This window comes from Eucyclogobius newberryi, unplaced genomic scaffold, assembly GCF_026437365.1.
Source record: "Eucyclogobius newberryi isolate DKJ021-1_F unplaced genomic scaffold, fEucNew1.0.hap1 SCAF_8, whole genome shotgun sequence".
Lineage (NCBI taxonomy): Eukaryota > Metazoa > Chordata > Actinopteri > Gobiiformes > Gobiidae > Eucyclogobius > Eucyclogobius newberryi.
The window spans coordinates 18,428,048-18,453,334 of record NW_027316500.1 but is presented as its reverse complement, the minus strand read 5'-3'; the positions used below and the strand labels follow the sequence as shown (position 1 = coordinate 18,453,334).

The following is a 25,287-nucleotide window of genomic DNA, read 5'->3' as shown; positions in this document are numbered from 1 at the left end:
AGAGGAGGGACAGAGGAGAGACAGAGGAGAGACAGAGGAGAAACAGAGAAGGGACAGAGGAGAGACAGAGGAGGGACAGAAGAGAGACAGAGGAGGGACAGAGAAGGGACAGAGCACATATTGCGCATAGAGAAGCCAAACCGTGCCTGCTGTGTGCGGGGTGCAGAGGCAGACTGACTCCTCCGCTGCTTTCTGTATTTAGAGATGAACCCAGTGCACTTGAATACGTCGTATACTTACGTATCACAGACTACACTCACTTTTTGTCTTTTAGCAAAAATTGTATTTGGTCATACGCTGCATAGAGAGCTGCAATGTTGAAGTTTCAAAGCATTCAGCCAAATGTATCGGGGTGTGGTTGTTACTAGCATCTGGGGTGTAAGTGTTAAATCTTTAAAAGGAAAGAATCACATTAGACAGAGTTCAGATTTCTTAATAAAAATAATTCATTTCAGGACAACATATAAATAATTATTGGATCACACAATACAGATATCTTGATATGAATAAATACTTAACAAATAAAACCAGCCTTTTTTCATACAATACCCTATTTCCAAAAATCACACAAAGAAAACGTCCACATGGTTTGCATGTTTTGTTACACCTTCTGTTGTTCTGCGGATGCTTCTCCTTTTGTTGGAATGTCCCTAAGCAAGTCGGAGTACCATTCCTAAATGCCTCAGCAGCTTTGACAAGTCATGTGCAACTTATTTGATCTCCTCCCAGTCAAATTCAGTCCGCCCCAAACCCAAAAAGGCTTCGGCATCTGGTGAGCTGACCACTAATTGGCCTTTAATTGATTAAGGTTTATCTAGAGGTGATTAAAGCACACAGAGTTCTACGTATAGGCCATAGGAACAGACCTGACAGCTTTAGATACAGATGAATGAAAAGGCAGAAGAAAGGCCTAAGCTGTCTACACTTGTCTAACTAGAGGCTCGGATGGACATCTGCCTACAGCAGTGAAAAGTCAAATGTATAAAAATCAAAACTGAATTTATTTGTGGCAAAGTTCTCAGTAGTTTCTTCTTCATCAATGTGTCCATATGTTTTTTATAAAAATGTTTTGGTAAACCATCCATGACATGGAGACAGTAGTTAGTAATGCTGTCAATGTCAACCCAAGCTCCTCTAGTTAGTGTAGACTAGGTCAGGCTGTACCTTTCATTTTTAAGAAGGTAAAAACAATTCAGACTGATGGCACATGTCTTTTGAAACACAATGCAATTAAAATTATAACATGTCAGAAGAAAAAAATGTCAGTTGTCTCCTAACTGGTCACATGTGCAATGTGAATGTATGTAAATTATAGATGAGGCATTGTGTTAAAGGTCCAAGAGGATGGACTAAGATCCATATTCACAAAGCATTTGATAAGCGGGGGCACTGATCCAGGATCACAGATCAGGCCCCTCTGGTCCATGAAGCTTGAATTAAAGGCAAAACGTATCGAGGATCAGCCCCAATAATATACTGCTGTGAAGCAGCACAAACACATTCAGATAAAGCAGACAATGGGATTGCTGTCTGAAATTTCAAAAGTGTCGGCTTGGCACATCCAGTGGGTGGAGCAAAGAGATTAATTTTGCTTACATCACCTCTGGCTAAGGTGGGGCGCATACAATCTCAAAGAGTTGTGTGTGTGTGTGTGTGTGTGTGTGTGTGTGTGTGTGTGTGTGTGTGTGTGTGTGGTGTGTAGTAGAGGGTGCAGTGTCCAGTAGTAAGAGCCTTGTTTGTGCATGTGTATATGTGTCTCTAAGTGCTCGAGTGGTCAGTAAACAAGAAAACAAGGACCAAGGCAACAGATTAGTTTAAGAGGAAAAGGGAAATAAGAGGAAGTATAGGCGGAATAGAAAGATGAGCCTTGTCTCCACTGTGTCCATCAGCATATTGGCTACAATGAAGAGGCTTGGAGTTCTGTACATGCAGCACCAAAACTAGCAGGGGCCTGCCCTGTCTGTCTTGCTCATTTCTAAGACTTGTGGTCTTATGTTTTGTTCCACATCAAGTAAAAACGTTTTATCACAAAACTCTTATGAAATAGCAATAGTAGATTTTTGTCAAAATATAAATGAATACTTTCATTGCTTGTCAATTGGAAGAAAAATATTGTATTTCTTAATTTTACAAGAGTATTTTTGGTATTAGTATTTTGGAACTTGTCAAACTAAAGTAGCCGAGCCAACAATGTCAATTGTCATTTGAATTCTTTCAAGCCCTTCATTGGAAAGAAAGTTCAACGCCAGTTCACTCCTGCTTTCCCCTCTGCATTAGTCTATTTCTGGGCATCCAAAGCTGCATCCCTCGCTCTCCCGAGCAATGCTAGACAGACAGGCAGACAGATACACAGATGCATTAGGACAGACGACAATCAAAATGGGGTATAAATCCTTGGCTGTGGTCTAGAAAGCAATGTCAGATGCTTCTTGTTATGTCGACATACAATCATTTTGTCCGGCACGATGTACTACGTACCTCTAAATACATATTGTACACTAAAGTCAGTTGCTGACATGTAGCCACACCTCTCGTCGTGTGCACGCACACGGCACATCAGATGATAATTGCACAAAGAGGTATTCTGGAGGCCATGTCTAATGTTAACACACACACATTCACCTCCTCCCCATGAACATACACGCTTTCTTCACATTCTACATGGGGGGTGGATTTTAGGCCATAAGGTTACTAGTAAGTCACTAGCTAGTGAGTTGGTTAGTTAGTATCAGAGGTGCATTGACTGGCATAAGCGCCCGAGCAGGGCAGCGGCTCTAACGTACTAGCCATGTGTCATCATTGTTGCTCATGTGATCAGCCGCGATAAATCTGTTTAAAGTGGTCACACTCGTTGCAGTAGCCCTGTTTCTCTTGGTTAGCGTAGTGGTCACAGCCCTGTGTCCGGCATCGCTGCTTGGACTTCTCCTTGGGCGCCTGCGCCCTTCTGCCCCCTTCTCTGCCCTGGCCGCGTGTGTGGCACTCTGGACAGAGGTCTGTGCACCCCGGGGACACGTTACTGCAGCCACTCCTGCGGCACTGTGTCTGTGTCTGTGTCTGCGTCTGAGATTGCTGTGAGGATCTTGGCTTAGTAGCACGGTCACGCTTTGGGAAAACAGAAACAGAACAGTATTTTTTAGGTACATTGGTTATTTTTTACATATAAAAACAATACTTTAGATTGACCGTTCATAATAATATCAAAAGTACCATTGCTGCATACAATACATGACACACAAATACATGCGCACAGAATGTTGTGTTAGCTCTTACCACAACAAGAGGAGGAGAGTTAGGTGTGCGGTGCGCCACTTGGTTGAGCCGGGCGCTCTGCTCTTTCACATAGCACTTGTCGCAGTAGCCCTCCAGCATGGCCTTCCCCACTGCGCCGCAGCCCGCTCCACGACACCGAGAGGCATTCTGGAAACCCGCCTCCAACCCATGCCGGTTTGGAGCAGGTGCAGGGGGCGGAGTCAAGTCTTAACGTAACATTAGAAAATTATTACATTTATAGTTCTACTCAATTACTGTGGTACGGAACACAAAAATAATTTGACTTACGGTGGTTAGTTTGATAGTCCACGTAGCAAATAGTGCAGAAGCCAAACTTCTCAGGTGTTCCAAAGAACTGGCAGCCTGATCTTTTACAAGGCCTGGCCAAAGGAGTCTGCCAGGCTGATGTGTGTCCCGGGGTGAGGGTGAGGCACGGCCGCTCCACGTCCCTGGCCTGACTCCACGTTGAAGAAGAGGCGTCAGTCCTTGTGTTGTTCTGCGGAGGCTCCGCTCTCTCGGGAGCCTGCTGTCTCTGCATGCAAGGAGGGCACAGGCCATTGAATATCCTGCACACCTCCTGTCTGCACATGCTGCAGCGCTCTGCTTCTGTCTCATGACCTGCCCACTGAGTCCAGCCAGTGCCCTGGGCCGTGTGTGGGGCTACAGGCCCCCCATTAGAACAAGGAAGTCCGGTAGCTGCTGTCCCAGCAGCAGGGGGGGCTTGGTTCTGCCTAGAGTTGAAGCAGCGCTCGCACAATCCGTCATGCTCCACACTCAGAGTGAACAGGCAACCCGGTGTCTTGCACTTCATGGCATGGGTTTCACTGTACAGACTGAGGCTGGGTGCTGTGGGTGGAGCAGAGCGAGGGCTGGACAGCACCACTACCCCTCTCCCAGAGGAGGAAGACAGTGGACTGCTGCTTCTGGCTCCTCTGGCGCTCACCTCACTCTCCGAGCCTTGTATTCCTCCACCCTTGGTTTGCACCACTCCCTCTATTCTCGCCTCTCCACCTGTGGCCTGTCTCTTCTCAAAGCACTCATGGCAATGGGGCTGTGTGTCCACTGAGACATAGAAGGTGCAACGTGGCGTGGCGCACCGGATTTCAATGAGAGACAGTTGAGAAACAGAGAAAGGCGGTGGACGTTGTGGCTGAGCGGCCCAGGCTTGTTCTTTGTCTTCCTGCCATCGCTGGAACTCATGGTTGACCAGCTGTAAATAATCCTCCATCAGGTTCATGTCTTCAGGAAGGTTGCCCTCATCCAGCCTGTGAGAAAAAATAAGAAATATGCTTAAAAAATATATAGCTAACAATTATAATGAAGCAGATGACATGTTTAACAAGTACCTTGCTGCATTGATGATGCGAGTAGCATCATATCCCAAGCCAATGACGGGGATCTCCAGTAGAAGCAGGTAATCTTTGAGAAGTCTTTCTTTCTGTTGTTGTTCTTTCTCCATCAGAAAGTGAACCTTGAGTTCCTCAAATCCTCCCCTTCCAGGGTTGATCAATGGCACAGCTCTAATCTCTGTCGATTTTAGACAATACATTTATTAGTTTTACACCAAGATTAGACTAGAAGTGGGCAATAAATAAGAAGATAATCTCAAAATAGTTGATTTGAAGTTATCTTAAATTAAAAATATAAACATAAACCCTGCAGATAAAATGAAAACAAACAAAAGAGTTCAGAACATGCTTCTACTTCATTATAGGTTATATATTTTCCTACCTGGACCACTGTCTTTGATAGTGATGAGGGGAGCAAAGTGCTGAGAGTCGTAGCCGAGTACTATGGGATACTTGTAGCATTCAGCAGGGGGCCAGTGCAGTGGAAGGTATATCCCACCCACATTGAGAGGTGAGATAGAGGAACCTGACTTCATACTCCTCACCACTTGGTCTGAAACACAGAGTTGACAAAATTGAAGATACACAAATACAAAGGAACCTTTGTGGATTATTGTGAGTGAAGAAAGTCCTTTCTTTATTGCTGTATGTGTATTGTATTATCATTGTTGTTGCGTATGTCTGACTACTGATGCAGATGAAAGAACACACACCTGCAATGACGATGATTGGTCTGCGAAGAATGTTTGAGAGGACGAAGATGTGAATGTCTTCCAGAGAGTCAAACTGAAGGCCGTTGCTAGTAGAAACTGGTGATGCCATCTTGACAATCTTCTCCCATTCCTCCTCCCAGTTCTGGAACAAACACAGAAATAATATATAATATACAATGACCAATTCTTCTGAAATAATTACATTAAAGCAGAGGTCGTTTTAGTGTGGACGATAATTCAAGTTTAAAGGGGTATTGCAGCCCCTCGTACCATGGTGGTGTATCGGAGTCCGGTCTGAGTAAACTCCTGGGACCGTAGGAGCTCTGCCTGAAAGCGAGCTTTGAAAATGCCAGTGTCGGTTTCTTTCAAGACGCTATGGAGGGCTTTCCGGAGCACAAGGTCTGTATCCTGAACACCCAGCATGTACTGAGAGGCAGCATGGAGTAAACAGTTCCCATCCCCTGTGGACAGAGGAAACAGTAGCATTTTAATAATTAAGAAACTGGACCGAGCACTAAAACACGTGTGTGTATGTGTCTAAATTGTGTGCGTGAAAGGTACAGAATACACAAATAAAGCATGGGGATTTCCAGGCTGTCGTCACTTCTGATGTCTAAGCAGAAGCATAAGTACATTCTGGTGAAGATTAAGAGCTATTACCATCATTGTTGGACATTAAAACAAAAGAGATGATGTAGTATATTTTTTCTCTTCTACTCTAAATTGCACAATATAAATGCATATTTTCCAGGAGTCTTGTGTTGCAAAGCTTTGTCTTTTTCGTTGTTGTGAAACCATAGCCATGTTTAATAAATATACGGTAGTTTGAAATACCCTGTTACTGCTGCACTAAACAGGAATTTCCCTGCACTTACTTCTGCCTTTTGTGTGTGACTGTTCCTCTTCTTTGATCCCTACTCATCAATGCTACTCAGCTGGTCCTGCACTTTCCACAGGGGCGGGGCTTGGACCAGGTGGAATGTTATGTTATAACAAATGCAATCAGCGAATGACTGTGATTGATGCATGCAAAATGTTGACTATTTTCACAGAATGACTCATGGCGCATGTCCCCATACACACAAAAGATTTCGTTTAACACGCCCTTCCTTTTATTTGAAAACTTTTTGAGTCAAAAATAATTAAATCAAATTACTTTGCCTGAAAATAATAAGTAAGCAAATTAGTTTGATGGCAAAGTGAGACACACAAGTGGGTTGCTTTTGGAGAAGTCCTAGGTAAGAGGAGAAGCAAGTCTGAAACAATAATAGGATTAGCGGAAGTTGCAGTAGTTAGTTCTGATTGGGCATTTCTACTTTATTCATTTCATATCGACGAGCAGAACTTTTACTTCTTCACTTCTGCCTGCTTGTCTCTGAGGTTGCAATTTCCTATAAAGTTACAAAAGCTCAAGCTGCAACTTAGCTAGGAACAGACTGACTCCATTAAGATTAAATGAGTCGTTTTGTCATGTGATAGCCATTCTTAACAATGATGTTGCCTGTAGGGAGCCTTTGTATTACGTGATTGGCTTGTTTTCATTGGTGTCATGGTACATCCTAGTGCAGGGGTGAATACAAAAGAATTTTGCTCTATTTTACCTAGATGTAGTTGCATTTCAACACGCTTGCATCACTTCAACAAAAACATCAAAATCGAGTGAGAAAAGGCATCCTCAAAAGCACAGAGCACAACTGCATAATCACAGGCAGAACAATACACTTATGTTTGACCCTGCCGAAAAACTCCAGATGAAAGCCAGTCTCAACAGTCTAAATATAGATACTTCCTCTGTGGCAAGCTGGAACACTTCCAGAAAACATGACCAATGTAGAAAGCAGTGTCATTTTTCTTTGGTTAAGTTTAAAGCTAAAATGTTCCTGCTTCTGCATTATTGTGACGCTTTAGAGCCATTCTGACAAGCCCCCGTCAGCAGGTGTTTTGTCTGTGCGTGACTGGTACATTTGATAGAGTATGTGAAGAACGCTGGGAGTGTGTAGACTGATCAGCTGTTTCTTGGTGGCTATTAGAGTCAGTGGGTTGTTGTCGTTGAACAAATCTAGTCTGTTGGGGACACATGACACACATGGGATGCAGTTTGGGAAAAACCCACGGATGTGTCCCGGACATTTAAGACAGAGGGCGCACTGATTTTCAATAAAGCGTTTCTTCTCGGGGCAAAAAGGAATCAAAAGTATCATTTTGAGAGCGATTTATAAAGATTGTTGATTTCTGAGGCCTTATGGGGACAGTGTTTTTGGACTCAGCTCTTCTTTCTGGTCCTGTATCAGTCTGTGTTGCGTGTGTGTCTGCTCCAGTGACTACGCAGCCGTCACTCAGCCTTCTCAAAGTCATGTCGAGGTCCTTTTTGAGATGATGTTGTGGAGCACAAAGTTTCTTCACATCTCAGTCGCATGTCAGGAAATTCAAAGCCAGTTATTGGCAGAAAAAAGCAGACCTGTTAGTCAGTTTAGGGTCTTCTAAAGAGGAACTAAGGGTTTGTACAGTTAAAGTAACTGCCCTGGTCACCACTTTACAAGAAATGTATGAACATTTCTAATACATTCTTTTTCTAATTTCCTCATTTCAAATCATGTCAGTATTCAGTATCATTATTCACTACAAAAATCAACAGAAACAAAGATAAGTACTCTCGTGGCTCCTGCTACATTTTTCTACTTCACACTATTTCTTAATGAACAACTCCTTGAATGTGTAGTTTTTATCTCATGGTCTCATGGACACCAATTGGCTAAATTACTTCAAACAAGGTTCATTTGGCCTTTCATATTAGAAATGTTCAACAATTTCCCAGGCAACATAAGCCAAACATTTCAAATGTTAGAAAATGACATCCACGCATTCACCTACACAGAAACAGGGGGGCATGCCCCGTTAAGCACCAAAGTGAAGGTTGTGGAAACATAAACTGTCAATAAAAACCTTAAAGTGACGCCTGAGAATTTCCCAGAACAAAGTTTAATGTAATGGTATCAACTCAAATTGTTCATCTGCCCTGGGATGTTCCTGAGTTACAACATTCACGCAACAGAAAACATGACTTAGCAATACAAAGGTGGCTGAGTAAAAACAGAGGGGTTTGTTTGGTGGATCTGACAGCGGAACCTGGGGCCCTCGAGCGTTGTCATTTACAGTAACGTCGAGTGTGAGTAATTTATATATCTCACACAATCTATGTTGATTGGGCTGACTCATGAAAATGTGCTTTCTCTATCTGACAAAATTCTAACTAATGCAGCCAAAGCAACAAGCAGTAAGGAGATGGAGACTGATATGGTATCACTTATATGTTTGCTTGTGCGATGAATCAGAAAATGGTTGAAATGAACATGCGCTTAAACCTGTACATGAAGAACCTGTCATGGAAAAATAGAGGGAAATGAAATATATCACATGGTGGAGCTTCAGATGCCTCTACACGGTCATTATCCCATGATTTTCAGCATAAAAATTGCTGATAAGATCTTTGAATTTTACTTTGTAACAATAAATCTAACATAACAATTTAAACCGAACCAGAAATATACCAAATGTTTTGATTATGCCTCACAGTAGATTGTGCTTCTGATAGTTATCTTATTGCAGTATTTGACATTATCTTACCGTTGGTGCGAAGTGGCACCATCTTCTTGACCTCGCGGCACCAGTTGAGCTTCTTCTCCTGCTCCAATGATGCCTGCATGGCCCTGTCCAAGATGGCGGCTTGGACCACCTCCCTGAAGGCTTGGGGGAAGTGGTTCATGGCAATCATCTCTAGAGTGTAACGGTGCATGCCCCTCAGGTGATGCATAAGACCACCACCGGCTGTAGGCTTGACAACATCGTTGGGCACGCGCTGGCGAATCTTCACGGCCTTCAGCAGATTGGACACGAAAAGAAACTTGGGGAGGAAGTTCTGACCTTGCGACATGGTGGGTGAAGAGGGGCCAGGTGGGTGGAAGGAGGGGAGGAAGAGGAGGAGGCCCAACACAGAACAGTGTGGAAACTGTATGGGAAGAAAAGGAGAAAAGTGTTATTTAAAGTAGAACAGAACAGAACTGGCCAATGGGAAATTCTGAGTTTCCCTCCTCCTTAATGATTCAGTCTCAATTTAATTTACAGTTTGCGCTGGAAAGCACCTGACACAGAATTAACTGAGATTTTGATGATCCAACTGGAATTAAGTCAGCTGTAATCTTATCTTTTCAGTTGATCTTTGGTCTCAAAATTCTCTCTAGATAAACAAGTCCCTCTTTTCTGGATCAGATTCAGTAGGAAGTCTGCCAGCAAAAAAGACCAAAGTACAGAACCCTTATAACGTTGTAATAACAAACAGCAATAAACAAGGTGTAAAGTGTCGGCACATTAGAGAGAAGGTGATGGTCAGCCGCACACAGGCCTGGCGTGGGGCAGACTTTGTACTAACTTAACTTTGTGAGGCCAGACACCTGTCAGTGACACTGGAACTGCGGCGCTCTAAGTTCATGGCCGGCCCTAACTCCAGCAGCAGGTGCACACAGGCGCCTAGGCCATGCTACAGGGGCCACAGAGAGGCACCAGACAGAGGACCACAGAGCCACGATGGCACTGAGCCCTGGACATGTTGGCACAGATCAGTCATGCCCGGGAGCAGCGCCGGGGCTCGGGCAGACAGACCGTGGCGCACTGACGGCTGCGGTTTAGCCTGGCGGGCTACACAAAAACACAATAACACGGGACTTTGCTGACGTTAAAGGCTTACGTAATTCCAATGACAACTACATTTGTAACAATATATGGTGGAAGAGAGTCCCACTGCACGGTTTAGGGACCGTTGTGGCGGAGCCGATGGCCCTTTTGCTGGATTAAAAGCGCTTTATCCTTCTGCGAGTGACGTCTTTGTAAACAATGGCTGTCAAAGCCACTGTCGTGCGCGGGCTCCCAGCTTCCTCCATGTCCCCACAAACACGAGCACACACACGCCGAGGCCCCGCCGTGTTGTGGCCCGTGTGTCAGCCCCGGGATCAGAAATGTGGCCACATGTGGCGGCAGGACGGCGGTCTTACCTGTGTAATATGTCGGGCTAATAACAAAGCCTCCCGGATGCTCAGGCTAGTCCTCTCTGAGCCACTTCACTCAGCCTCACCGCTGCGGTGCTCGGCGCCATCCAAGCCTCTGTTTGCTTCACTATCGCGGCTCTTTCAGAGACTCGCGGTGTGCGAAGCCTTCAGAAGACTATACGTCCTCTTGTTGTGAGGAAAAAAAGAAAAAAAAAAGAAAAAAAAATAGAAAAAGCCCAAGTCAAGGGGATTTCCACACAGGGACTTTCCGTCCACCCAGACCTGAGCGCAGGCACAGCCATCTGCCGCCAGGGGGCGCTCTGTCTGTCTGACTCGATGGTGAAGAGCACATCCCTCCTGCTGGGCACAAAGGAGCGTCACTGAGGGAGACAGACAGGTCACGTCATTGCCTATTTCATGAGACATCCTCAGAAATAAATCATGAGTCTGTATGAGATCAGCCCCGCAACATGAGTCAGGGAAATAAGAAACATCTCTCCTCAAATGAGTTGGCCCAGAATTGTAAAAGGCTGTCTGTGCCCAAGGTGCTAAAAGCTAAAGAAATGTAAACAATGTATCATTCCGTAAATTTAGATGAGCTAGGCAATGAAGAAAAAATAATGTATTATGCTTAAGAATGGGCTCTTGTCTGTCCAATTCTAATGCTTAATGCTGTAGACATTCTTCTTTTCTGTGATCCAAAATAACAAAACTTGGCTTTAGAACCAGTCACCAGAGCTCCACCAAAATATGATCTCACCACTTATTTCATTTATTTATTTATTTACGCACATAGCCACTAGATGCTCCTACAATGAAATACAAAATAAAGTTGAGAATATTTTTAAATTTAAAAAACAGTTATAATAATTTAACTGAAGAAGTGCCTTTGGATTATAGTCCATGTGATAGAATATTACCAAAATATTAAATTAAAATTCCTGGTGATTCTAATGAACTATTTGTGAGAATGGTAGCCCGCATAATGATACCAGACAAGTACATATATAATGATGTATAAGAACTGTAAAATGTTTGAGAAATGAAAGAATAAAAAGAACTGATCTTAAACAATCTTGTTTTTATTAATACTGAGAGTGAACGGCGGGACAACAAACTCAAAAGATTTACAGACCAACATTGACCTCTAGTGGTACTTTTGCCACGGTGCAGCATAAACATTCAGGCATATTTATTTATTTTGTGTGTGTGTGTGTGTGTGTGTCAATCAAATGATGGCATAGGCGACTTGTAATGCATCTCCAAGTTTGAGTTTCTCTTTTTATTTGTATTTTATTAGTGTCAAAATGAATCAAGTTAAACATAAAATAATGTGTAATAATAATAATAATGGTAAAAAAATTCTATGCTAAAATAAATTAAACTAAGGGAATGCAAAATAGCCTAAGGCCCGAAGTCACTGGGATAGGCTCCAGTCAGCGGTAGAAAATGGATGGATGGATGGATGGAATGCAAAATAACATGAGTAGAATAAAAGTGATGTAAATACAATATCTATACGAGATCAGAAGGATAGTGCAAAACTAGCAAAATTAACTAAATTAATTGTTTTGTTTATTTTGGTAAAACCTTTTCTGTGGTGTTTTCTAGATAATTGCTTAAATCATGCGAAGTTTATACTATTTTAATAGAAGCCTCTATTCTTTCAATGTGATTTAATAGCTAACCTTGATCTGACAGTAGGCTCCACTGTAACATGTCTCTTTGTCACATGTGCTCTTCATAACCCGGGCACTGTCAGGACCTGCTCTGCTGCTCTGTCTCTGGGTGTGTCTCTGGGTGTGCTGCAGCTCATAAATCATGACTCATATTTGTGTTGTCTAAGCAGAGTTCCTCAGAACAGTGATCAACTGTCGGCTATGTCAGGCCTAAGAGAGAGATAAGCTACTTGTGATATTTAGGCTATAAATACTATTTAAGATAGTATCTATTTTTTCTCAGTAGCTTTAGGAATAGCCTCTCAGGGACCAAACACTCACCTCAAAATTAGATTCCTCAAACATTCTGAACGGAAGGGTACAAAAGATTATCCAGATTTAGGTTTCATGTGCCTAAGCGATCAAAAAAACGTAATACAATATATTATATGTTAGGACATGCTGTGCACAAAATGAAACTATATCAAAAAGTCTATTTTACTTTTCACACCAATGGTTCTCAACCTGGGGGTCGCGGTATTATTTCAGGGAGTCCCCAAATGATAGGGGGAAAAGGAGGGAAATTTTTGTCTTAAAACGGTCTTAAACTGGTTACCCTAACCCTTAGATTATTAATTAAACAATAAACATTAAACATGAGGCTACATTAGAACTGTGGGTGAGCTTAAAAAAAAAACTGCTTTGCACTGTGGATGTAGTAATTCAGCAGAGAACAGGTCTTCTCTTGTTTAGACAGGACTGAAACTGAGATCAGACTCTGGAACTGAACCGACCAGTTTAAGTTTAGACTGAATCGTATAAACCCCACGACATGACATGTGTATAGAGCCCTGTTGTGTAGTTCCAGATTAGTAACAGGCTGAAGAAGATAGATTAATTTTTTTCAGATTTTTATTATCGTTATTACTGCATTATAAAACACAACAAAGTATTATAAAACAAAGCCCAAACCTCCTAATAAACATAGTAGCAAGTGTTAGAAGAGATGGAATGACATTTTATATTGCTCCCTTTAGACGCATAGCATTTTACCAATAAAGTCGGGATGTTCATGAAAGATGAACCATGTACCATAAACTTGGTCATAATTAATAAATCATTATATTCAGACAGTAAGTTGATAAAAGTTTAAGGTGCGCACAAAAACTCTTAGCTAAATATACAGTGTCCATTTCTTTTGGCAACAAATTACAATATTTATATTTCCATTATTTGCCTTTTGGGCAAGGTAGTGTGCAGTTTGGGTTCTTTCTGAGATACAGCACATAATATATTACATTCATTTGCTTAAGTGCACTTGTGAATGTGTAAGTAAGGAAAAATGGGATGTATAGTTTAGTTTGTTTAGAAAATAGTGTTTTAACCTAAAATATATAGATTTGTGCAAAAACAGAGATGACATTTTGTCACAGACTACATCCTTTTTCTTTTCTGATGCAGAATTTCCATTGTGAGTCCAGAGCTGAACATGTCACAATCTTTGGTGAGAGGGTCCAGTGTCAAAATTTCAATCGGTCAACAACATTCATTAGAATTTTTTAAGGAACATGGTGGAGCCCTTTATTCACGGGGGTAGAGGTATTTAACCTTGGCCAGACCGCTCAGCTCATCCTCATAACGGGGCAGGCAACAGAAGAGGATGCCACAGCCAAAGGTCAGCAGAGTGGCTCCCCAGCCAAAACCATACGCCCAGTTGAAGTTATAGTTGCCCTCAAAAATCAGGTCCTGGAATCGAACTGGGTAAATGATGAGAGCGATGACTTGCAGGATCACTGCAGAACAAACACAGAGGGGTTAGACCAAGAGGCTTCGGAAATACATACATGTGGTAAATAAAACAGGCAAGTCAAAGAGCTCAATATATCCACATATTTGGGACTGGGTGAGTCAGTGCTGGGCTCTTTTATGTTGAAACACCTACAAGGTTTTTGTGAAAGGTGTGGTTGTAATTTGCATTTTGTTTTTGGTCATGATTCATATTCTCATTAAAGGCAGGGCAATACAACATGTAATTACTGATCTAAACATTTTCAATACAGCTTTCCAGAGAATCAGTTGGTCGTCAGTCTTTCACGTCAACAATGACGGGAATAGACATAACTCAGGATTCATGGCCAGTGTGTAATTGTCTGAGTGAAACTGTGTGCGGAGAGATCTAGTCACATATCTGCCCAGGCCCAGCGGTTCCCATGGTGATGTCAAACGAAAACAGCCCTCCTTCTGCACCCACGGCACAATGGACTGACTTCACCGCTGTTACCCCACTTTCAGAACACGCACCTTATGAGTTGCTCAACTGACTCTATCACTCTTTATTCTCAGGAAACTTACACAAGACTTTCATTATGTTTTCCCTTGAAGTTCATCCAAACTTACCAACGAGGAAGAGCATGGCTCCGATAACTGGCAGGAGGGTGATATTGAGGGTGCAGCACAGAGCAACGCAGGCGATGATGAAGGCTATGATGAGGATGAGGAGTCCAATCACCATGAGAGCAGCTACAGCCTGGGCCCAAGCTGAAGAAATGACACAACAATATTAAACATAATATCACATTACACATTAATAACAGATGACCTAAGCATTTTGCTTTCTATTGTAGTTTCGACCAATAGTCCTGACAAGTTTACCAGCCAGCCATCCAGACAACGCAACTGATGGTCATTATAGCGACTTCTGACCTTAGAGTCATGGCCCAGACTCAGGACTAAACATGGGGATTCAGAGTTTCAGTTTTGTGCACTTATAATCAGGAGCATTCTTCCTGAAGATGTGAGACAGGCCGCTACTCTAGCAATGTTCAAACCTGTTTAGCTGTGACTAAAATCATTTTATCTGTTTTCTTCTCTCTTTAAGTAAATTGATAGGATTATTTGGGTTTGACTGCTGCCGAAGAAGCAGAAGAAGACGGATGGGTTTCGCTTTATTTGTTTGTTCTGTGGTTGTTTTTGTTATTCTACAGTTCCTTGTCCTGTACAGCACTTTGAATAAACTTGCCTTGCCTTCTGACCCTCTGTAAAGTGTACTGCATGGTCATAACACATAGTAATAGAAGTATACAATGATATAGTGGTAGATAAAGCATGGCTCTTTGTTGTGAAATGATTATGCCCTGTCACTGTAACTACAATGTAATCAATCACTCACTGCACTGAACACTTTCTGCGCTACATCTGTAAATTTAACTGTAAATTTGTGTACACATAGTAAGTCTATTTTCATTTAAGTTGTTTTTCTGTAATGCGTGCCCTTCTTGATTTTATATATGTTGTTTTAACATTGTTCATTGTTTTATGTTGCATTGAATCACCAAAGCAAGTTCCTATGTTTGTGAATTCTGTTCAATGGTAATAAACCTTTTCTGATTCTGATCTGACTATGATTAAAATACTGGCATCACATGTTTGTTTCCAATGAGGGAATTATATATATATATTTTTTAAACTACAAAAATAAACTGCAGAAGCTGATAAGATGAACTCTGCAATGACTCCTCTGCTGGAATGTGCACTCTAAACCGCACCCTCAACTTTCTCTTTCTGCCACTCTAACTTGAGGACAATCTTCTATACAAGAACAAACATATATATACATAAGAACAAACATGTATATACATAAGAACAAACATGTATATACATAAGAACAAACATGTATATACATAAGAACAAACATATATATATATATACATAAGAATAAGAATAATCATTGGGGGATTGGAATAATAATAATACAACATACTTTTCTTATTGATACCCTGCGTGTTACCGGATCAGTACACAAGCTGAATAATTCACAGTCTGTGTGTGTGTGTGTGTGTGTGTGTGTGTTTCCACCTGCTCATGCCTCGAGCAAACTGGTCATAAACCTGACCAGTTGAACTTGTTCCTGTTTCGCTGTAGCAAACAAAATACATGCCAACTATTTGTTGACGTCAAAAGTAATAGCAGTTGTTTAATGGGGATTATTTGTCATCTTTGCAGTGGAACGATCATCTTGCTCATCCAATTTCAAAGCACTTTGTTTAAATAGATAGTATTTATTATCAGGTAGAGGTAATACTTTGTTCTTTTTTGCCAGTTCCTTCTAGAACCTAGTTTAATCTTTCGGCTAAAGGCAATCTCTGTGTTCTTCAATAAAACATGCTCAATCTTGCAGTTGCACAGGAAGGAGCCTCCAAATGTTTAGTTGGTGAAGAGTCAAATGTACATGTCTCCTCCCACGTAGGCCAAAACAATGTCTAATGTAAACTTCTTTTCTTTATATCTATATATATATATATAAATAATACATTTCTGATGTTTTGAGTGTGTGGCAGCTTTAGAAAACTCAGAATTGAGCATAGGCTGTGTTCACTACATAGAAAACAAAACTGCTCTTGTACAGATAAGCCAACAATAGTGCAATTGTTTGGATCTGCTGGGAATAAAGCACAACCCGAGAAGCTCCAGGCACAGACTGACCAGCCCAGAAAGGTCTCATGTTGTGGACATGGAAATACATGCCAGGAATGACCTATTTAAACTACAAATGTGGAGCGAGACAAACTTGGTGACTATTTGTCCAAAGTTCAGTGAGTGGGGCCCCCCTTCCCAGTAACCAGAAGCTTTCACAGTCGCGTTGAATCTCACGCCCTGCAGAGACATCCAGTGACTCACTCCAGACATATCAAGTCAACAACATTGTCCCACGTCTCAGGTGCTGTGGAAGTCTAGTCTAGGGTCTCACTTACAGTACTCCATGAGGGTCTTGCTGCTCCACACGTCGTTCCTGCCCCGCCAGTGCTCCCACATGTTGGCGTAGTGAGAATTGGCGTCCTCGTCCTCGATCCATCCCGACGTGGCGGCAATGGCGATTATGTCAAAGATAATGGCGAAGGCCAAGAGCAGGGGCACGATCCACCTGCATCTGGGGTAGGCGATCCCACAGCGAAACATGTCCGAGTCCCGGCGGTCTGGATGCGGGAGGACGAGGAGACAAGGACAAGCAGAGGAATGAGTGTTTGGGAAGTGTCGGCTGCCGCTCTTCACCGTCTATACGCGGAGGGAAAGTGCGTGTCCCGCTGATAAAGGAAGCTCCACCCGAACCTGAAACACTAGTGACCAGTGAGAGGTGTGTGTGTGACAAGCCCTGCCCCAAAAGAGTCATGTTCCACTGGGAGAGGTGTGTGTGTGACAAGCCCTGCCCCAAAAGAGTCATGTTACACTGGGAGAGGTGTGTGTGTGACAAGCCCACACGCGGTTGTACCCAGACCGTCACCCCGGTTCTGGAGAGATCTTTCTATCAAATTTTTCTTCAAAACGTGTTGGCCCAGCGGTTAGAGATGTTGACTCGAATGTATGAAGTGGGATGAGTTTGCTACACTCTTGCTAATACAGATCCATGGCATAAACTAGTTTTAACCAGACGAAGTAGGGGTTAGGGTTAAGGTTAGGGGTTAAGGTTAGGGGTTAGGGGTTAAGGGTTAGGGTTAGGGTTAATGTTAGGGCTTAATCTTATATATTTTTTCATTTATTTCAATCACAAATTACCATGATGACGAACGATCAATAACAATGTTAGTGTTCGCAGAGACAGGAAGTTTCTGGGCTCCAGAATCGAGGTGACGGTCTGTGTATAACTCCATGTTGACAAGCCCTGCCCCAAAAGAGTCATGTTCCACTGTGGGAGACTGTGGGAGGACAGTGTAACAGAGCATTGGGAGCTTTGGACTTTTGGACACATGCCTACAATTCAGACAGAAACTGAGACGGAGTCGTTTTGGGACATACAAGATTAAAATATACAACCGAAATCTAAGGAACAAGCCCAGAGTGTGTTTTCATTTTCACTTGACCAGTAGGTGGCAGTCGAATCCAGAAGAATTCAAATGCAATATTACACTACTCAACTGCTGTCTTTAGTCCCCTTGTGTCTAATTAGGCAGGTTTTAGGAACAGTTCAGTTGATGAGGTTTGTACAGACACTATCTAAGAACTGAAAAATAACTTATGACTTATGAAATCAATGAGCAGGCCTAATGATGTAGGCCCCATGTACAAATGCTGGTCTTTCAAAAGAACAAACCATGAATTGAAGACAATTTAAATCTTATGGCATGAATAGAACTATATATTTTCACATTACTATATCAGCAGCAGTTTTGGGGAAGTTACTTTGAAAAAGCAAGTAATTACACATTACTAGTTACTTTTTAAACATGGTATTAGTTACATTACTTTAGGATTACTTTATTTGTAGTAGTGTATAAATTAATCAAATACGTGCTTTTATGTTTTATTAATGACGTTTAAATAAAGGAAAACAACAAATAATTTCTCAAAAGTTGTCTCAAATGGCATAACAACAGCAAGAGAAATGGAACTCTCCTTCTCTCCTCGGCCTCTGAGTGTGAGCTGACTGTAGGTCAGAGGGTTTTCACTTTTAGCACATTAAACCAGCCATTTGTTTGGACTGTATCCTACATACTGTATCCCATATACTGTATCCTTCATACTGTATCCTACATACTGTATACTACATACTGTATCCTACATACTGCATCCTACATACTGTATACAACATACTGTATCCTACATACTGTATCCTACATACTGCATCCTACATACTGTATCCTACATACTGCATCCTACATACTGTATACTACATACTGAATCCTACATATTGTATCCTACATACTGCATCCTACATACTGTATACTACATACTGTATCCTACATACTGTATACTACATACTGTATACAACATACTGTATCCTACATACTGTATCCTACATACTGCATCCTACATACTGTATCCTACATACTGCATCCTACATACTGTATACTACATACTGTATCCTACATACTGCATCCTACATACTGTATACTACATACTGAATCCTACATACTATATCCTTCCTAAGCACTGTTGTTGGTGTCACATGTAACTGAGTGGGGTATTTGTTAGTAAATTCAAATTAGTACTATTTCACAGTAATGTATTACATTACTAAGTTTCTTCAAATTAATCAATTTAATTAAAGTAAGTATCGCCTATTAGTTTACACCCAACACTGATCAGCACAAAGTTTCTGTCACTTGCTGTCAGTTACACAAGGCCACTTCAGGTGGAGCTCAGCATCAGCCCTACTCTTAAATTATATTGCATTAGTCCAAGAGTTGTTACTGCTAAAAATACAAGGAACTTAATTCTGAAAGATGGTGGCACTATCTGCTTGTCTCCATGGAAATAGAAAAAAATTCCACCAGTGGCATAGTTTACATCAAGCAATAACGTACGTCTCTATGGAGATGAGCAAGTGGTGGCCCCTCCACCAGAGACGTTACATAGAGTGAGCCTTACAATGGGATTAACACTACTTCCTCGAGTATTATTACTCTGCACTTACTTTAGTTACAGCACTTAATTAATCTGCTAATTTACATTAGTAAAAAGCAGACAGTCAAAGTTAAAAAGTATGGTGATGAAGTTAATCTTGGTAGTGGTTAGTTCATAGTGTATACTATATACTTAATTATTAACTTAATTATTAATATTATATTAACTATAATTATTACTAATTGTGTACTATATACTACTTGAAGATAATTAAATATATTGTACCACACAAGGCAAACTTAGTCAAACATATACCTATACATAACTTGGTAATATTGTATTTTGGATATAGACTTCAATTTACACTTTTGGAGGATAAGTTTAATAATAACAATAATTTATTCATTAATAAACGTGCCTGTGTAACTTTTCTGGCGGAGGGTTTGTCACCTTCTTGTCTCATGAAAATGTTATTGTTTTGCCTTAAATGTTCCACAATATGGAACAAACTTATCTTAAATGTATTCATTTATTCATTTGCACCTGCTTGTCTCCAAAACTGGCTTAGTTCCATGTCATTTTGATTTATGGAACATAAATCTCCATGGAGAAGAGAATTCTTCAGGCCCTCCACCTAAAGCTCATGTAGTGCCCCTTCTATAGTATGTATGGCCCTCTTTGTCTTCACAATCATACAGCTATAATGTCCTCAGAACAATTCTAACGAAAGAAGTTGAATCAAATACCTCTGTTCCTCAGGAAAATGTTACACCATGACAGCCATAATGACAATATGATCATTTATTATCAGCTCTTTTGATTTATGCAGTTAGAAGTAAAATTATACAATTGAAATGACATGAAGACATGGACAGAGATGACAAAATGGAGTGTGTCCTTGTGTAAGTGCTGTTAAGATTATGGAGGAAGTTACATGCCCAAAATGCCCTTTACACCAAACAATAGCCAACTATATAATACCATACAGTAAGAGTCATTCATTCCGATAAATGTCTCATCAAAAGGCCTTTTGGGCTAATTGCATTTACAAGGCTGATGTAGCACTCTTGACTCGAGGTCTACACATTTATCCTGTCAACTCAAAAAAAGGGCAGGAATTTGTCTTATTTTATGTACATATTCATACCTTTATATTGCAGATAATCCACATTCAAACAAAGTAAAACTGAGGAAGGCGTCTGTATTATATATCAAATCCTCTAGCACCACCCACAGGTCAAATTGTTAACCTTCAAACAGAAATAAAAAGACTGCTTGCAGCACCAGTACTAGAAATTTGGCATCTAACGATAATTAATTAAAATTAATTTAAAATTTCAGTTATGTTTGTATAACACACGAGGGGAGTTGGGTAGATAAGTCAACAAGTTTACTTAAGTAATTAAGTACAGTAAGAGTAATGTTACTTCAGAATAACAACAAAAAGTACAAAGTACAAGTAAGCGTAAAAAGTATTTGGGAAAATCACTTCTCGGGTAAGAGTAATTGTCTGTATGCAACAGATTTATCATTTGATTTAATGTAATTAGAAGGACAAAGGTATAATACACAAAACCTCGTATTTTAAAAGGATAGACCACAAAAAATTTGAAAAATATTCATCCGAAGGAATGATGGAAGAAACACAGATACGCAAATAATTTTTGTCACTTGTAGTCACTCTGAGATGTTCAGTTTTACTTTATTGGGGGAGTCTGGGTCTGAAAACCAGTCATTATCTGGTGTGACCACCAAAATTGCCACCAAAGTTGCTGGACATTTGTAGAAACTTGAACTTGCTGATCCAGAGCATCCCAAACATGTTCAATGTGGATAAATTTTATTGTGACCAGCCCAAGGCACTCGTGTGCAATATTCATGGCGTCTTATCAAACTCTTGCCATGCCACACCTGTGAGGTGGGATAAATGATTCATATTCATATTAATTGCTCAGTAAGACACATTTTGATACATTTGTGTATAAACATTTGAAAGAAATGGGTCTTTTGTGTGTAGAAAAAGTCTCCTATCTTTGAGTTCAGCTCATGAAAAATGGAAGCAATAGCAAGTGTTGTGCTTCGATTGAGTAAAAGTATGTTGCTATAAATCTAGTATCTTTGACCCTGACGTATAACAAGCTTTAAAGTGAGTGCTTGGTAAATTGCTAAAGTTACTGATGATGATGATAATGATGGTGACAATGAGGTAGAGAATATTGAATAATATACAGTGAATTGAATTACCTTATACCTATTCAGTAAAAAATGTGCTGCATTTTGTTTATCAGATTTTACATTTTCTATGTTTGCCTTCCATCAAGGTAAAGGTGTGGACTCACTGCTCGCACTGGGTGGTGCCCTGAAATCCTGACATATGACCACCAGGCGGTACAGGTTGAGGAGGACCACCAGCAGGTTCTTGATGGCGAAGAAGATTAGCATTTGGTGAAAAACGTCAAAGTAGGTCATGACGGTGAGGCGCACTACCAGGAACGGGCCGTCCTGGATGAACAGGGCCTCCACAATGCTCCACAAATCTGTGCTGTGCTTCTTCAGGAGGGACATTTCCTGGACCCGCTCCTCACCGTCAGGCTCTGTGTTCACCACTTTAAAGAAAAACACAAACAGAGCTCAAATATGTCAATAAAAACATTTGTATTGACCGGACAGGCCCTCCAACCTTTTCCAAAAGACTCAGATTTGAGACTGTGAACACATCTAAAGATTCAGACTGTTATATTTAATGGATACAGGTTTGCTAAACATTTATATTGCTATGAACGTCTTTTCAGCATTTACCGCTTAGGCCCAAACCTTTCCGACTGCTGAATGTTTTTGTGACTTTAGGGTGTTAGCTCAACGTTCAACCTCGCTGCATAAAAGGAGGCACTGTAGACGAAAACTGTGTGTGTTCACTGACCAGCAAAATGGAAAGGAAACTGCAGCATACTCCATGTCCATACAGCCAGGATGATGTAGACCAGCTGAGGACTGTTATCTCTGGGACACAAAAAAACAGCACTGTCAGCTTCTTTGTATTCTTTTACATCTTCTGTTGACTTTGTTTTATGTGAATTACGAAGAACTCCCACTTAACATCGGAAAGGGTCTCGCTGGTGAATTCCAGGATATCTGCCGCCGTCCCGACGAAGATGAGGAGAAGTTGGGACAGTTGCTCGCGGGTGACCCCTCCAGCTGGAAGGAGCCACTTGCCGATGATTAGCAGGATGAGCAGGATCTGATGGAGAGCCAGGATCCAGTCATTGAGACAGACTGAGGAAACGGCTTGTTCAATGTTCTGCACAGTAACACAGAGAAATAGATTATGATATTATATATATTGTGATGCATTATGCTCTTCACCAAACCACAATGAGTCCCTTTTTGCGCCATGATTTAATACTTTTATGGTATATAGTACTAGATTTGACCAGTTTTATTCCAGTATTAGTTTTGTTTTGACTTGAGTAGGTCCTGGTTAGATCTGGTTTAGTCAGTTTTGTCTTTACATAGTAATTTCTCTGTTGATTGATCCTTTGTTTGATGTAAAAATATTTTGGGACATTCAATACATACAATGTACCATACAATTGACCTACATATATTAAGCGGTTATCTTAATGTGCCCTAAACTAAAACAATTCATCAATGCCAACAGTAATGTTTAATTGCAATATCGTACTGTATGGTGTCACATACCTTAAGGAAATCTAGAGTTAGGTTCACAGAATGATTGCTTGAAATCACTTTATGCACATTTTCCCAGGAGTCAAGAGACCTGCACTAGAAAAGACACGTTTTAACATGCAACATAGAGCAACACAGTAAAGTTCCAACATGATAAATGGTTACCTCAAGGGCATTAGCTTTGTTTTGCTGGTGGTGCAGCTCCAATAACCAGATGGATGGAATAATGCTAATCAGAAACAGGAAAACGGGTGGAGAAAACCTGCAGTTTCAGAGGAAACCAGATGAATATTTTAAGCAGGCATTTATAATAAAAACATACTGTAAAACAAAGCATTATCTAGACACTGCAATGAATTGGGTGTGTTCTGAGCATGTCCGGTTGGTATGGGTAAAATTATGAGTGGGGGAGTCTCAAGAGTACCACGCCAATCATCAGTGTCCCGGGATATTTTAACAATAGCGTAAGCACAGGATGGAATCAGGATGTCCAGGGATATGGGGGATGGGATGCATGCAATGACATGTTGAAACTAAAAAAAAAAAAAGAAGCACTTCGGATAAAATCTGTTTTTGCTGTGGTTTAAAACATCACATTTTGCACAATTACGCACACTATCACTATTACAGTTGCAATTTGCTTACCATTTATAGTCCTTTCCATTTCTTCTCTTAAGCGTGATAATCATTTCAATAACTAGCGGTAGAAATAGAAACGTGAGAAGCCAGTATATTTTGTTATCCTTGACCCAGGCCACTCTCCAGACGCCGATGAGGGACACGAAGAGGAACAGCGCTCTGGTGATGAGGGCGCACGCAAACTTTACCACGCTCATTCTCAACAGCCGCCGCGTCAAAGTGTCTGAGCTGATCCAAAAATCACCCGTCGGCCTCTCTTCTGTCTGGACAAAACTTTCGAACAAAGTCCCCAAAGTTGGAGCTCCGCCCACGAGCGCCCCACGCACACCCGACCCATGGTCTGATGGGTGCGTCAAGGGCGTATCGTGGGCGCAGCAGGAGAGGCGCGAGCTCCGTCTCAAAACGACTTACGTGCAAGTGCATTCAAGTCAATTTATGTATCTTATGATTAGACCGTACTGTATTTGAAGAGCTGCAGACGCACTTTTTTGCTGGGACCGCACGGAAGAGGGCAGCATTTTATATGTAATGGTTGTGCGTGAAGCTGCAGTTCCCCAAAAGACACATTATAAGTCCTGGTGGTTCAATTATGCATGTTATGGTTGTATTATTACTCATGCTTTAACATAATTCACATTGTCAATTTAATCGGTCCATTTATGTTCAATTCTTCAAGTCATAGTTTGTCTACAGCTATGATGAAAATGTATGGTGTATGCTCAATCATAATATATGCATATACTAAACACAAAAACTGATTCGGCCTTCTTGGTTAAATACATCTTATTTCTGTCTCAGTCACTGCTCATGTGGGCCTCAGGAAACTCTGCCTCTCTTTGTTCACAACAGTCTATCACCCTCATTTTCCACGATGAAATCACAGCAATATTTTTGGGAATTGCCACTAATAAAGTGCCAGATGCCCATGTGGTTGTCTGTTTTTGGTGTTTAAGTGCTACAGCCAGACTTCACAAAGCCACTGGCACACATCAATGAAAAAAACATCTCTTGGGTTTGTTCTGTTGAGTGGTTTTGCTGCACTTGAAGCAAACTAAAAATATACAGCGTAGCACAAACACAGGAAGACGTTTTCTCTATCAGACTTAATTGTGCATAATTCATAGTCCAAGGCTATTGATGGGATTGTATTGTAATGAGAAAGGGCTCTGTTCAGTGATGGAGAATGCAGCCCAAAACACAAATAGAAACGAGTCCAAGTACATAATGGCTTCAGTATATCATTATATAACAACAGTATATGCAGCCCAAAACACATTATATTTAGGTTGTACAAGAGAAAAAGCTAACCCTAACCCTAATTGTAACCCTCATAATGTGTTTAAATAACTGTCAAAGTAAAGGGAACTTATGGCAACATTTAATAATACCTACACTTATTCCTGCCTTAGTAAAGCATGAACGAAGACTTAATTTATAGTCAACAAATAGTTTATTAAGAATGATTCAGGCTTAGTAACTAATACTCAGAAACCTAACTCCTAAGCCTAGACCTAACTCTAACTTTAATTAAGTAGTTACTGAGCATTGAATCCAGCTTGTTACTATTCTTATTTTAATATTCTAATTTAAATTT

The 25,287-nt window shown here is 41.0% G+C and overlaps 3 protein-coding genes across 3 annotated transcripts; all 3 read right to left on the bottom strand.

Moving 5' to 3' along the window:
• Positions 1 to 422: 422 nt before the first annotated feature.
• On the bottom strand, positions 423 to 10,539 carry tnfaip3 (tumor necrosis factor, alpha-induced protein 3). The gene is made up of 9 exons (XM_072437588.1): positions 10,378 to 10,539; positions 8,957 to 9,338; positions 5,603 to 5,793; positions 5,333 to 5,474; positions 5,002 to 5,172; positions 4,617 to 4,797; positions 3,559 to 4,535; positions 3,271 to 3,476; positions 423 to 3,102 (listed from the first exon to the last, which is right to left on the bottom strand). The coding sequence occupies exons 2-9, from the start codon at positions 9,261 to 9,263 to the stop codon at positions 2,815 to 2,817; spliced, it is 2,463 nt and encodes an 820-aa protein (XP_072293689.1). The 5' UTR covers positions 9,264 to 9,338; positions 10,378 to 10,539; the 3' UTR covers positions 423 to 2,814.
• A 2,994-nt stretch (positions 10,540 to 13,533) lies between these two features.
• On the bottom strand, positions 13,534 to 17,084 carry perp (p53 apoptosis effector related to pmp22). The gene is made up of 3 exons (XM_072437073.1): positions 16,781 to 17,084; positions 14,427 to 14,567; positions 13,534 to 13,822 (listed from the first exon to the last, which is right to left on the bottom strand). The coding sequence occupies exons 1-3, from the start codon at positions 16,983 to 16,985 to the stop codon at positions 13,611 to 13,613; spliced, it is 558 nt and encodes a 185-aa protein (XP_072293174.1). The 5' UTR covers positions 16,986 to 17,084; the 3' UTR covers positions 13,534 to 13,610.
• Positions 17,085 to 20,043: 2,959 nt separating this feature from the next.
• On the bottom strand, positions 20,044 to 23,935 carry LOC140351612 (transmembrane protein 26-like). The gene is made up of 7 exons (XM_072437512.1): positions 23,700 to 23,935; positions 23,220 to 23,316; positions 23,067 to 23,150; positions 22,460 to 22,665; positions 22,288 to 22,367; positions 21,707 to 21,973; positions 20,044 to 21,278 (listed from the first exon to the last, which is right to left on the bottom strand). Exons 1-7 carry the CDS (start codon positions 23,888 to 23,890, stop codon positions 21,244 to 21,246), a joined length of 960 nt encoding a protein of 319 aa, XP_072293613.1. The 5' UTR covers positions 23,891 to 23,935; the 3' UTR covers positions 20,044 to 21,243.
• Positions 23,936 to 25,287: the final 1,352 nt, after the last annotated feature.

What these genes read in the sequence shown, in the direction of transcription:
- LOC140351612 (XM_072437512.1), bottom strand. Translation starts at nt 23,890, where the DNA reads ATGAGCGTGGTAAAGTTTGCGTGCGCCCTCATCACCAGAGCGCTGTTC. An exon ending in AATGGAAAGGACTATAAATG is followed by an intron (nt 23,317 to 23,699) that starts GTAAGCAAATTG and finishes CTGAAACTGCAG; the next exon opens with GTTTTCTCCACCCGTTTTCC. An exon ending in GGCACCACCCAGTGCGAGCA is followed by an intron (nt 21,279 to 21,706) that starts GTGAGTCCACAC and finishes CCCACCTCACAG; the next exon opens with GTGTGGCATGGCAAGAGTTT.
- perp (XM_072437073.1), bottom strand. Translation starts at nt 16,985, where the DNA reads ATGTTTCGCTGTGGGATCGCCTACCCCAGATGCAGGTGGATCGTGCCC. An exon ending in CAAGACCCTCATGGAGTACT is followed by an intron (nt 14,568 to 16,780) that starts GTAAGTGAGACC and finishes TCATTTCTTCAG; the next exon opens with CTTGGGCCCAGGCTGTAGCT. An exon ending in AGCCATGCTCTTCCTCGTTG is followed by an intron (nt 13,823 to 14,426) that starts GTAAGTTTGGAT and finishes TTTGTTCTGCAG; the next exon opens with TGATCCTGCAAGTCATCGCT.
- tnfaip3 (XM_072437588.1), bottom strand. Translation starts at nt 9,263, where the DNA reads ATGTCGCAAGGTCAGAACTTCCTCCCCAAGTTTCTTTTCGTGTCCAAT. An exon ending in TATCAAAGACAGTGGTCCAG is followed by an intron (nt 4,798 to 5,001) that starts GTAGGAAAATAT and finishes TAAAATCGACAG; the next exon opens with AGATTAGAGCTGTGCCATTG. An exon ending in GGACTATCAAACTAACCACC is followed by an intron (nt 3,477 to 3,558) that starts GTAAGTCAAATT and finishes TGTTACGTTAAG; the next exon opens with ACTTGACTCCGCCCCCTGCA.